Genomic DNA, 14,459 nt, shown 5'->3' on the forward strand with positions numbered 1-14,459 from the left:
CTCACAGCATTGCAGCAGCAGGCTTATCTCCTCCTGACTGGAAAGTACTAAAGAGGCAGGCAAAGCAAACTCCATTGACCCAGGTACTGGAGGTTTGTGAAAAAACATCTGGAAAAGGTCACGAAGAGTGCTGGCTCATGTTAGGGCTAGAGGACATTCAGAGAGAGCTTAACTGTGCCTGTGTCCTGACAGCTGGCAGGCACCCTCTCAAAACTACACAAAAACCAACAGAGGCAGTCAACAAAACCTGCAGGTATGGAGCAGCTTTTGTAGCTAAACACACAACAGGAGGGCTTGGGGTGAGGGAAATCCCACACAGAGCAGGCCCAGTCAAACATGAGTGATGGCTGATGCTTTAGAGGATCACACAGGAGTTGCTAACAGATGAATAATGACTGACAAAACAAGCTTCTAAGCAATCTCATTTATGCCACCTACCTCAAGCCTTCAGTCACACCTTTTCCACTGGTCTGTTTTATTCATTGGTCTTCATAAGGTTGGGTTTAAATGCTTTTACTCTTAAAATGAAAATAAAAACAATTAGGTCATGGCAGTAACAGCAGGAGCCAATTGTGATGTGAAATGAGCTGTGTTACCTTCCTGAGACTCATCTGGAGTCATAAAACCAAAATTCAGAAAAGTATTAATCACCGCTTGCCAACGTCTTCCTTTTGGCCACAGAAGTGAAAGCCCTTCCACACTAGGCAGGAAACTGCAGCTGTGACCAAGTGATGGGCAATGCCAAGATAAGCCATTCCTGTCAGCCCTAGGGTGTGCCATTCTGATGCCAAACACAGGATTCATAGCTCATTAACAGCTCCACAGAGAATGGGAGCATCCTGGAGTGCAGCCCTGTAAACCAGTAACAAGGACACCTCCAGCTGGGGGTGATGCAATCCCTGCTCTGAAGCATTACTAATGCATTTTGTCTCAGTGTCATGAGATGAATTTCACATGTGAAATGAAAAGATACTGAGCTGAAATCACCACATGGCAGCCCAGCACCTCCTGGGCCAGTATTATGACTAATACAACTGTTTCAAAATCCAAGAGAAAAGCATGGCTGCCATGGGGTGGCAGACTGATGAACAGGTGAGATCTAGATGCTGACTCAAGCCTTGAACTCAAGCACTGTGTGCAATCAATTATCAATAGATTCAACCCTACTGCCAAATACAGGGATTGGTCCAGGAAAAGAACAGGATGAAAAGCCAGGAAATTAAATGAATGAAAACCAACATGAGGCAATAGATCAGGAGATGGATGACACTTTTCTATGGAACTACTTAAGACATACCTTTGCATGGCACTTACCTTATGTCCACTTTGACCTTGGCTGGATACAAGAATGCAAGTTTCCAACCATGTCATCACTGGGTACAGCCATGCCTGACAGTTGTGTTGGGAGCAAATAGTAAATAATGTCAGTAGTGAAGTATCTCTCTCCATCACTCAATCCTACTGTTTTTTTCAGGAAGCACTGAGAACTGGGACACATGACAACTGCCTTGAAAAATGATTGAGTCTTGTTTCTTCAGAGCAAACTCCACACTTGCAGTGTGGAGCTTGGTGGCCATGGCTGTGGGGCTGAGAGAAAAGCACTTCCTGGTGAGACCCATCAGGACAGCTGTAGGGTCCATCAACAAAAGGAAATTTAGCCCTTAGCCATGCTAGCTGGTTGTTTTGTTTCACTTAGTCCAGAGTGCCAGGGCCAGAAGTGAAGCTCATGGGGGCAGAACAGAGGCCAGGCAGGCCAGCATTGGTTTCCTTAGGGTTTCAGAAAGTTTAAGCCATTTAATTTTAAAGTATCAAGCTCAGCAGGAAGAAACCTCCACATTACTAATCAATATTAAAGAAGGAAAGCTTTTGTTATGTCCTTCAGCTCATAAAGCATTACAAAGCATTTTCTTTCTCACATACAGGGCAGGTGTGCCAAGGATTATGAAGAGCTCCCAAAGCCCAGCATCACGCTGCCTTTCCCCCTCACCCCCTTAAGCCCAGCAGCAGCAGCAGCTCAGTGGGAGTGACACAGTAAGATTTTCTACTGAATGGCCCACTTCTTCAAAACCTCAATACTCAGGAATATGCACAGTAGAAAAGATGCGTGCACCTCCAAATGCTTCCTCAATTGCAGCAGAATTGCACAACAAACACTGCAAGAGGCCAGACTGCTGCTGTGGATCAGACAAGGACCTGCACAGCTTTCTCCAAGGTGCCAAACAAGTCTGTGACAGGGCATCAAACCACAAGTCATCAAATTTCAAGCTGGGTGTCCAGTGACAGCCTCCAACATCCTCTCTATGACAGCAAATATGAACTATAGACATTGGATACCAAAAAGTTTTTCTTGCGGGCATAAAGGATGCCACATGACAATCTTTTCATAATTGTATCAGGTATCTCTGTCAGAAGACAGTATGTTCTTTCTTCAGGTTATGTTTAAATTTTATTTCTGGCCCCAAAACACAGAGGGAAGAGAAAGGCTCATGAAAAAACCCAAGACATAAATCCTACTTCTAACCCAAATTTGCACTGTAGCTACTGGATAGATGCAACAAAACATAGGAAACTTGGCCTGAGTGGTTGTTCAAGTCTCTAATTAGAAAAGCAGAAAAGGAAAATTGAAAAGACAGAGGCAGAGATGAAGGCACAGCAAATAGGCACACAAAAAATCCTGGGGTCACATTCTGCACACTGCCAAGGCACAAGAACAGAGCATCTTTTAGAAGCTGAGCCAGTGACACAGCAATACTGCTGAGATGGACAAACCAAGGGCCAGGCTGGATTGGGCTTTGAGCATCCTGGTCTAGTGGAAGTTGTCCCTGCTCATGGCAGAGGGAGGTGGAACTAGATGAGCTTTAAGGTCCCTTCCAACCCGAACCATTCCAAATTCTCCAATACCTTTGGCCAAATGCCTTTTAAAGCCTAAATAGTATTTCATGCTTTTTCAAAACTGTCCACAGGCTCACAACCCAGCACCAGCCTCAGAGCAGAGGGATGGGACACAATGCACCCAAACATGTCCTCCTTCCAAACAGCAGCTCCCCAGATGGAGCAAGAGCAGCTCTCCATGACAATAAAGTAAGACACAAAGCAAGTACAAACAAGAGCAAAGCTGCAAAAAGATTCTGTAAAAAAATAAATCCATCCATCCATCCATCATCCAATTTTGTACTACAGAAGCCACTGTGAAATAGCAAATATTAAAAATAAATTAAAAAATCAACAATCAAAAAAGGGCCCTCAACTCACTGTTTACAGCTAACTATGAAGTAGAGAGTTGCTACCATGAATAAGTAGATTGTAAATGAAATTTTTTTTATATCAGCTGATGAGAGACATTATGTATGTGCAAACATTGCTTTGCTTGTAATCTTAGGTCAACATAAAACCCACTATAAGAATAAATGTTAAATAAAGTTTTTGGGATGGTAACTTTTGTAATCAAGTTTTCCTTACAAACACACATTCATTCTCTCCTCTGAATCATGTTTCCAGTCACCTCAGAAGAGCTATCAATACTTGTTAACCTCTTTCAAATTTGCTTCTAGATTTACTGCCCGAGTTAGGAAACACCACTTTTACAGGTTTACTGTTGCAGTACAGTGGTGCAAAGCTAAGCCAGAATTAATGATGCACGGGCTGTTCTTCCGAGAGTACAAAGTGTCTCTTGTAAGGAATCAGTGTCCAACCTCCAAAACCATGGAGGCTGAATAACCTCTTTTACAAGCAGGCACCTCTTCACTTTTGTGGGTAAGCAGCTGTGTACCAGCCAGATGAGGAACTCCAGGGACTCACTTCCAACTGTCCTTTCCTCATGAAAACCTTGTGAATTTTTCCTTGGCACATAATGAAACGTGGCCAGGGCAAGACCTCAGTACACAATGGAGACGTGGCTGTCCTGTCAGCAGATGCACAGTGCTGACACCAGCATTTCTGTCATGTCATGCCCCAAGTTCCTGACTCCAACAAACCCTATCGAGCTCCGAGGCCTTCTGCTTGCCACATTTTATTTTGCATCTTACAGCAGGGTGTAGGGAAAGCAACACCACTTGCTTCTGTATACAGAGAAGAAAGGGCACAGCATTCCTCAGCCCATTTCCTCGATGTTTCCAACACCGCATTCTTTAGCCTTGGACCTTCAATCACTTGCAAGGGGAACATGAATTAAGTTAAAGTTTATAGGCTTTATAAACTGATAAATTCTGCTGATATATACTAATACTAAAAGCACATTAAAATGCTTAATATGCAGCATCTCCATTTGTTACCATATCAGCTACATCAAAATTATTTTGGCACCATGCTTCCATAAACTGTCAAAAAAAGCAGTCACAGAATTCACAGCTGTAATAATGTACCCCCTTAAAAAGTGGAACGGGTTTTTAAAGCAACTTTGAATGCTCTAGTAGTACCCAAATTGAGATGTTACTTTTCACCTTTAAAATCTGCACTCACCCATATGAGTGAGTTTTATTATTTTAAATGAACTTGCAAATCATAGACAGCTTGAACCCCTGTAGATAATCAATCATTTTGGCTCAATGTCCTCCATAAGTACACATGGGTATCTGCAAATCAAATCAAGGAAGAGAACAGGACACTGGGAAAAATGATCAGCTAAACTAATGCCTGTAGCAGCACTGCACTGGCTGACGATTGTTATATTTTGATTAAATATTAAAACATATTTGCATTTATGATGAAAGCATAATTACATGCACTGCTGGAAATTAATGTGTGAGGTCTTGACTGAAGCAAGAATTTCTGAGACACCTACTCAGTGCTGCCTCTGAAGGCAGCACTGTTTGAGTTCTACTGTAGATGCCATCCATACAGAACTGCTCAGAGAAAAAAAACAAATTAATGAATCATATCAAAAAGTAAAAATTGAGTCTGATCATTTAATTTTCAATGCTCACCACTACTCCCAATTGCTCCTATAGCACTTAAGCTTGATATAGAGCCTGAAGCTCGCAAACACTTCATACTAACTCTTCCTGTTCTCTCTCTGTACTTTTAAAGTAGTTTACACAAAATACGAACCTCACAAGGCATTCTGGACAACATAAAATCAAAGACTCTTCCTCAAAATTAGCAATAAAAGAGCTATTCAAGCAGTCAGGCTTGAAACAGGAATGCACTGTAATTATTCCACTCTGTGTCAATGAAAGGAATCTAAAGTTTAATTTGTATTTGCTGTTCAACTTATCAGGGCATTTTAAACAAATATGAGATAAAATATCAAATTATTTTCTTGCTAAAGTTAGAATTAAACATGATAATAACTGCTGCACATTCACAAGTTAACATACTCTGTCAACAGTACTGAAAAGTTTCTGCCACTGCTTTGTAGCAATAGTCCCATTTTAGAATACCAAAGGAGTATTGAAAAAGAGTAAATAGTAGATTTCAATAGATTACTTTTCTCTAATATCTCTTCTACATCCTTAATCAAGTCTTCCTTTAATTTGTGTCCAGACTTCAACATACATTGAAGTGAGAGGAATTTGACAGAAGGAACATAGTACTGATAAGGACACTTTTCCCCCAGTCATCTACAAAACATGCTGAAGGTAGACATTTCAAGACCACAAAACAGATTAAATTCACATAAATAAAGCAAATAGATAGGCATGAATACTGACCACACAGTTTTAAAGCTAATCTATCATTAGCTTGAGACTGAAGATATTGAATCTCACAATTTAACGGAATTTCACAGGTGCCACACCTGGCCACACTCCTGGACAACAGAATAGCTCTACTGATTGGAGACTGCACAAGACAAAATTTTTTCTAATATATTTAGAAAGTAGCAAGGTGCTAGCTCTGTTTAGTTGCTACATTTCTAAAGTTATTCCAGTTTTGAAACTTGACCAAGTGATAATGTTAAGCATTCACAAAAAATAAACAGGAGCATCTCTGAAAGCCAAGAAGGGTACCCCCTTCCTGCTGTATATACTTTTTTTACAGAGATCTCTGACAAAGACAGTACAGGAAAGAAAAAAATCATAAATCAGCATCCAAGATAAAGTACTGACATTAAACCACAAAATTTAACCTTGCTGCAAGTATTAATTTTTTTATGTTCCACGAGGAAAAAAAAAACAGCGGTGAAATCTAGTTCTACTTCATCCTTCAAACCCAACCCATAATGACACACTACATTGATATGCCACTATCTGATTATATAAGCGACCTGGAGTACATAAACAACATAGAACTCTTGAAGGGGAAGGTAAAAGTCTGGAATTGACACTGGAGATATCATTTCTCTTACCCTACTGTTTCAGGATCAGTTACTGAAAAGGCTGTCCAATACAAACTCATGTTGAGCAGACGGCTCTGCACACCTAGCTGGAGCAAGGATGTAAGTATTTTTTTTCCCTTCAAATTCAGGGAAAAGATCATTTATGCATTTCATGGAATGAGCAGGATTACATCTCACCTATTTCTCCAAATATGCTCTTTCCTGCCCTCAACTGACTGGCATTTCCTTTAAAAATTCAGTTGCCCCCTCACTCCAACCACTGTTTCTTATATTACAGATTATGGCACACTAGTTGAATAATATGCATTAAGGATTTTTTTTTTCCTGGATCTGTAGCTAACTTTTTTTTTGCTAAATCAGTTTATAGATGTCTCCTGAAGGCCTTTTATACAGCATCAGTATGTCTCAGGAAAGCTCAACTCCACATAACAAATATATGCTTCAACAGGGTCCATGTGGGAAAGACATGTCAAGGAACACTCCACATCTCACAGCATTTTTATCCATAGCACCAAGACAGAATTTAACCATATTCATCCTTAAACTGTGTTTATATCAACATTAGTTCATCATCTGTCACCACAAAGCAGTTGCCCATTTTGATTTAGAAAAACATTTTTAAAATCATAAACCCCAGAAGCAGGAAGTAAAAAGGGACTGTGTCTAGCTTATTGCTTTATGAATAAATGAGTGGGTCTTCGGTCAGGAAACAATCTCCTCAGTGCAACTTTATGAAATACATTCCTTATGCTCACTGAATTGGAATTAAACAGAGTAATGCATGGCAGGAGAGACAAGGTTCAACAAAAAAAAGGCTTAAATAAAAACTCTGGTCATAAGAAATCAGCCTACTTTTAATACCGTTAATGCTTATTGCTCTGTTGAGAATTCTGTTGCTCCACAGCATGGAAAAAGCAAACAAATCACAAAAGAAAGCATTAGAATATATTTTTTTTTAATTTTTATAAATAACTTATCTGTTACAAAGGCAGTTTACCCAGCTAAATCACAAAACCATCAACTCAAGATATCCAAATTAGGTTTTATTAATAAACAGGTAAAAACTGATTTGTCAATCTTCACATAGAACTGCAGATGAAGCTGAAAAACAAGGCCTCATTTTATAAACAAAATGCATTGAATGCAACTGCTTTGGGTCTACTGCCTAATGACCTGGGATTGACATTTTCCTCCCACATACAAAAAATTGCAAAGCCTTCAAAACAAAGGCCTCTGTGCATTCACATAGATCACTTGTAAAACTCCTAATAAAAGTGTCCACTGGCAGATGTTTACAGTGGGTGACAGTCTACTTTGTCTCTTGCTACATGGTTAGCACTCCCTCCAGCCTCACACTAAGTGCTGCTGCTACATAATTCTTTGTGTGCCGTCTTTCATGCATATTGTACTGGAATTCCATTTTCTTGATCTCGGTTACATACATCCCCGATCATGTGAGTATTTTCCTTAAAAAAATAGATCATCAAAATAAAAGAGATGCTTGAGGTTGCTTCAGTGTTCAAGTCTGTTTGATTTCTCTTTTCCAGCCTTTATTTCAGTTGTCCTAAATATTGCTATCCTTGTTTTCTATAAATATGAGACTTCACCACAAAGTCAGGTAGAGAAACTGGCTGCCAAAACAGGAAAGCATTTAAAGTCCTTGAACAAAGCCGTATGATGCTGCTGCTGTTGATTTTGGCACTTTAAGTACTTCCCCAATGAATCTCTCTTCAGGAGTCTGCAAGACACCCAGCAGATGAAGCAAGCTTAACTCGGATGCTGATCTGTTGGTGGGTTGAAAGTTTCCTAGTATAAAGTTTCCTCACAGCAGACAAAATGCTCCCTTTGTGTCACCCACCGTAAAACTCAGTGTACAGAGTGAACTATATGTGTAACTCTTCCAACTTTTCCTGCACTTTTACCACACTGCATCTGCAGGTCTTCACAGATCATCAGCATTTACAAGAGCAATGTACAGAACGAGCAGAGGAAAGCTATTTTGTGCATAGTTTTTTACTAATGCTCTTATTTTAAGGCATTGCTTCTCTCAGATAAAGGCTTAAAAAAAGGGACATGATCGTGCTTAATCACTTAAAGGGAAAAAAAGAAAGTTAACAAAAAGACTATTACACTATACATACAGAAGTACAAGAAAATAATAAAGGTGAGGAAAGGAAATCACTTAAAGCAGGCTCTAGAGCTATGTACAGTAGGAAAAGCTTTGGGGTATTTCACTGTGTGTATTGTACAGACAACGCATGCAGTTTTTCCTTTTCATCTTTAGATGTGATTGTAATGATTTCTGGCTTCACAGAGATGTTTTCAGGGAAGACAAGGCAAAGAGTACCACTGATTTGTGAAGTTCTTCCCTTTATCAAAGGCACTATGTGGCAGCAAACAGTTTAAATATTTAAACCTTGTTCCTTTTAAGATTTCCTTTGTGCATGTAGTGTTTCACTGAAAGCTCTGAAAACAAAAACACTAGCACTCTATTCCTTTCCCCTGTCAAAATTCAGTAGTGACATTGGGGCAGAGAAGAGGATGGGCGACACCCAGGCACTGAACACGGTGTGTGTTCCTGGTAATACTGTACATGGTTCAGGCAGCTGGCGAGTCTCTCAGCAGATTGCCCTTCAGCCGATCAGCGTCAGCTGCCTGTGACACAGCTCTGAGGTATTGCTTGCTCTGTGGGCTGACATTTAACAATAGCAAAACACCATCTCGTCACACCTTCCATTTTACAAAACCCTATGCATAAATGCTTTTTTTGCCCCCCAATGCCTGGACAATTCCTTGTACGTTTGCTATGGTTTTAGGGAAGGTAATGGGCCTGTTGGCTCAGAAATGCCTGGGCATTTCACACTGTTCACAGCGATTTAAGGCAGGATGGTTTAAAAAAGTACAGGCGGTACAACTCCACTGAGCTCCCTCATCTTCATCTGTGTCTGGAACAGTCTTTGGTGTTTTCACAATGGACCTCTGATCTGTGACATGGAAGAGATAAGATAAGCAGTTACTAACTGAAAACAGCATGGAAAGAATTTTGAGATTTTTTTTTTCAGTAACTGAGAACAATCTTGTTCCTCTGAGAACAGCAGTTATTAAAAGTGACAGAAGCAGCTTTTTACCACCCCCTTGACTACAGCTTGATTGTAGGTAAGCCAAAAGGCTCAAGGTAAAACTACAAAAATCAAGTTTCCCATCCCTTAACTCTGCTTTCTTCCCTTTCTTCCCTCAGTTCAAAGCTAAGGCATAAAAAGGAAATAAAATTTGCAAATTAATCAGCACAGGACAAGATTTAGAAGTCTGACATCTATGAAGTGGTCTAAAATTCATTATGACAAGAAGTATGTGCTTTGTAACCCTTTGACATGTCAAACTTTTTGATTCTAGAAAGAAGGTAGCAGTTCTTCAAGCCATCTCAGCACGCAGATGCACTAAAGAAAAACCATTGCAGGGCTCTGTCATGCTACAGAGTAATCATCCCAGCAATACCAACACATCTTTTTGCATGATGTGTTAGACAGAAATCTTCAAATATTTTAAAAGAGAAAAGAAGAAGAGAGAAAAGGAATGAAAAGGATGAAGAGAGAGAGAGTGACTTCTCAAGTTAAGGGTTCCCCAGTTTAGGTAACTGTGAAATCCTTTCAGCCCATTATTTCATCTGGAAAACATCTCATCAGCAATCTCATCAGCAACGGCAATTGCTGCAAAATGACAGCAAGATTTCCATAAGTATAACACTACTGATCACAGTACAAGAATTATTTTTGTTCTTTTGTGAACAGCAGTAATTCTGTTTTAAGTCAAATTCTGTTTTAGCTACATGATAGCTAAATTGAAGCTTAAAATGAAATTAAAATTAATGAAGAACTAAGATACAGCAGTGATACTTTTTTTAAAAAAAAGAAGAAGAAAGGTAATTGACAGAGGGACTTTGTAGCTTATAAACCAATCAGGGTCAATTTTGTATTTTCAAGATAGATTGAATGAAACACTTAAATTTGGGAGTTCCCAAACATCAGATAAGCCAATAAAAATGTTGACAACTAGTCAAAGAAAATGAATTTTTCTTCTTTGATGGGTTAGTTTTTATTTATTATAAAAGGAACTACATAATTGACAGAACTTATAAGTTCTTCATGGTTCAGTTGTAAAATGTGTCTAATAGGAATGTGTTTGGATTTAACTTTACTCGGAATTTTCACTACCAGCTCAGGTAGTGGAAGGATAAAAAGTGCTTTATAAAGTATGAAAAACAGTATCAGTTTGGAAGTGCTGCAAAAGATCTGCAGGACAAAAAGTTCAATTTGTCTAGACCATTTTACAATGCAGAACTGTCAGAAATCTCCAAGATGAGATTCTGTAACAACAGTTACTGCACACCCCAAGGACAATTAACCACATACATCTATATTATGTGGAGAACTTTCAGGACAGAAAGACTGCACAGAAACACCTGTGGATTATCTCCATGTTTTGTGAGATGGTGTGCCTAAAGTCATAGTATAATGATGTTCCAAGCAAGCTGAATTCATTCTCTGCTTTATGTAAAACACAAGAGGTAATTGTTCAGCTTTGTTTGACACCTTGAGAGTGGAACAAGCAAGTAATGTGCACACTAATGATAAACAGAATGCTTAAGAGTGGCTAATACTCAGCAATACTGACTCCCTACTGCTCTGCATTACTTTCCTGTTCAACTACCTAGAACTATATTTACCAATAGTCAGAAGAGGCTTTCATGTAACTTGTTAATAGAAATTCTGCAGTAACCATGAATTCCGGTGAGGGTAACCCACCTGAGTTGTTACTACATGTAAGTAAATCTACTGTTCACTATGGATAATGGTGAAGTCATCTAAGTGAGTTTCACTGGCCCCTAAGCAATGTACCTCATGCTCATTTTTAGAGAAAGATGGATGCTTCCATTACATAAACTGCCTTACAATATATTATTCATCTTTAACAAAACCCATTTAATATACTTCTCTTTCCTGAATGTATGAGTGAGAGGAAACAAGAGCAAACACAAGCATATTTATTGCCAATACAAATAAAATGTGAGGTTTGTATGCGTTTGAAGTAATCTATTTCAAAATCAACACTTAAACAAGATTTGTAAATTAGAACTTGGTATTAGATACAAACCAGGTATTTGTATCAAATCCAAATTTTATCAATACAATACCTTTGGGTTTTGGTGGCACAGGACCAAGAAATCCAATATTATCGTAAAAATTATGAATAGCGCTGGGATTAAAATGTGGTCCTAAAAATAAAAAAAAAAAAAAGTGCAGCAGTTTAAAAAAATAAACTTGAGTAGGAAGGCATATCAATCTTTTCTGGCAGTAATTCTGTAACCATACTATTATTCACTTATCCCCTTTTATATCAAGGTGTCAATACAGACCCCTAAGTGAGATATTAGTGATTTCAACAACACACTTTAACAAACTTATTGCCCAAAATATGTAATATAAAGTAAAGTCAGAGACAAGCTCTAGCAAACTAAACTCCTTTAAAGGTATCTTTTTCTGCTACTCTTTAAGATAATTTTATTAGTAAATCATATCTGACTCTTTCTAAATTGCAACTATACTCAGAGATATCTCACCTACTATGCAATGTATTATACAGGCTTAGAATTAAAACCCATGAGAAAGTTCTAGATGCAATTTACTGTAACAAGCAAAAAAAAAAATCACCCGTTACTCACTCTATTTAAGGTCAGGCTTTCAGTGTAGCATTACACTCACCACACCTGTCTGCCTTCTCCTGAACTGCAGGTAGACTGACTTTTGTGTTCATGTGTGGAACTCATGTCCCAGCTGATCTAACAGCTCACTGCTTCTGGAAGTGGGAAGCATCAATTCCTTCCCTCTCACTATCTCAGTTCTCCCTTCCTGTGCCTCTCCCTCACATCAGCTATAGCAAGCTTTTCCAGCAATGCAAGTTTTAGCTTGGCTTGTGAACAGAATCAGCTCTGCAAAGGGTCTAAAAAACAAATACAGAGGCAGAACTCTCTGTGCAGAGAAAGTGGCAAGAGAGAGAAGCAGGAAGAGAGAGGCTTTCTTGCTGGCAGTTCTTGAACTGGCTCAGCTGTCTCATTTCACCCCCATGACCAAAGGCTGTGTCCCTGCAGACAAGGAAAGCAGAGAGCACACTGGAAGTTACAACCACATTTTATATTTTCTAACTGGAGAGGCTAAATACAGACAGAGGTGGAAGACAAAAGAGAGAGAAGAACACATATGTATAAGATGTATCACTCAAAAAACTTACTCTTTCTTTGATACACAGATAATCAGATTTGTATGAAATAGGAATGACTGTGGAATTAGGAAAATCATATGGCCGGCAAAAACAAGAGGCTTTAAAGACAGTTACTACCATGGTTTCACTCACACTAATGTGATGATTTATCAAAAAGTATGTATATCCATCATTTATGACATGGACTTTTTTGAAACATGTAGACAGTGGAAAAAAAAATCAACATTTACAGTTACTGATGTACTAAGACATACTGTACCTCTTGCTTGAAAAAGATCAATCTCTTTGGTTAGGCAATCTATGTCTATCTGCAGCTGTCTGTTACAACTTCTTAACTGTTGCATTTCTTCCAGCTGAAAAAATAAATCTGCCTGTTAGACAAATTTTCCCAGTTTATGAACAGTTATCATTCACGCACAGGTAGACAACATTTAATTATTTCAGAAATGATGATAAAAGAATCTTCCCTAATGACCACCTTTCTTTTAATCCAAGCATAATCTTAGAAAAAGCTTCCAGACCTACTGAATAGTTCTCTCTCATCAGACTTCAGAGCAGACTGAACAACTCTAATCTTCAGTCAGGGCATAGCCAGTGGTCTCGTCCACCAGATCAATGGATGATCATCTAGCACTGACAACTGGTGCATTAATTGGTTTCTTTGAGCTCAGTATATGCACCAAGACCAAAAGTACTTGGTGTGATAACAGTACGAGTATTAACTTGTAAGGACTATCATGTCAAATCTTTAGTGACTGCCTGTAAAAGCAGTTCTTCACAAAGCAACTAGCAAGCTGCAAGCTTGTGGTTAAATGACACATTTTTAGTCCTTACTGTGAACTCCACTGTTCACCAGCTTAATTCTAACTATACTGCCTGTCCCTAGTATATCGTCAATATACAAACAAGTCTTCCTTCCATTTATTGTGACAGACCACACTTGTGGTTAGGTTTATACCCTACAGATGTTTCAACTTACTGATGGAATTTGGGAAACAGAATTCGATCTTTTCAGGCGCCTTCGTGTTAGATTATTCTCCATTTCATTGACCTCTGATTTTAGTTTATCCAACTTTTTCTTTTGAACCTCAAGTTCTCGTTGAAGTCGCTCCATCCTGGCCTTCTGGTGTACCAGTAAAGCTGCAATACATAAAGTCCCATTTTATCTACTTTATTATCCTTCACATGACAACATCAGATTAAGAAGCAAGTTGGCACTCTTTTGGGAAAAAAACTGAAAAAACCACTGGTACAGACTGCTTTTCCAATTTCCTCACAAGAAAAACTCTGCCATAAGACAGAAAGTGCTGTATTTTTGAAAACAGCACAAGCTAACCACAGACAAGCAAATATGAGAAAGCCATACAATGCAGTAAATGGCCATGCAAAATTTAACTACCCAAAGACAGGAACAAATATTTCTGTGTGTATTCATCTTAACTACTGTAAAACAGGTAGCATGAAGAGGATTTCAGACAACTGCAATATGGAGCACTGCATATGCTTATTACAATTAGGACTGGATCCAGTGTTCATCATAGCACAAACCATTAAATGAAACCAAATCAGAAATAAGCACACCACTAGCAAACTGATACTTGTCAAAAGCTGGACTGTGTCACTTTACCCCTAAACTATGGTGCAGAACCATTAGCTCAGCTTCTAATTTCTAACACTGGTTACTATTTGTAAAGCAAAAGGCACAAGGAGACCTAATTTAGAAACAATGAAGTGAGCAGAACTTCACAGTTTCAAACCACAGTTTTTCAAATGTATAAAGAACCTAAGTAACAGATGACACAAATTCATGCAATATAATGAGTTTATTTCACTGAAGGTAGGTGTACTATTAAATATAATCACAAAAGCAGATATCACTGCTCAAAGTAATAACCACCTTCTATAAAAA

At 38.7% G+C, this 14,459-nt stretch overlaps 1 protein-coding gene across 2 annotated transcripts in view; it reads right to left on the reverse strand.

Moving 5' to 3' along the window:
- Positions 1-7,296: 7,296 nt before the first annotated feature.
- TAB2 (TGF-beta activated kinase 1 (MAP3K7) binding protein 2) overlaps positions 7,297-14,459 on the reverse strand; it is a 60,486-nt gene continuing 53,323 nt past the window's right edge. For both annotated transcript variants that reach the window (XM_074537560.1, XM_005487556.4), the window contains exons 4-7: positions 13,530-13,690; positions 12,810-12,903; positions 11,466-11,546; positions 7,297-9,258 (exon numbers count right to left, since the gene is read on the reverse strand). In XM_074537560.1, coding sequence (XP_074393661.1) covers positions 9,113-9,258; positions 11,466-11,546; positions 12,810-12,903; positions 13,530-13,690 — 482 coding nt within the window. In that variant the 3' untranslated portion in view covers positions 7,297-9,112. The remainder of the gene's footprint in view (positions 9,259-11,465; positions 11,547-12,809; positions 12,904-13,529; positions 13,691-14,459) is intronic.

The sequence above is a fragment of the Zonotrichia albicollis genome, chromosome 3, assembly GCF_047830755.1.
Source record: "Zonotrichia albicollis isolate bZonAlb1 chromosome 3, bZonAlb1.hap1, whole genome shotgun sequence".
In the NCBI taxonomy this organism is placed as follows: Eukaryota; Metazoa; Chordata; class Aves; order Passeriformes; family Passerellidae; genus Zonotrichia; species Zonotrichia albicollis.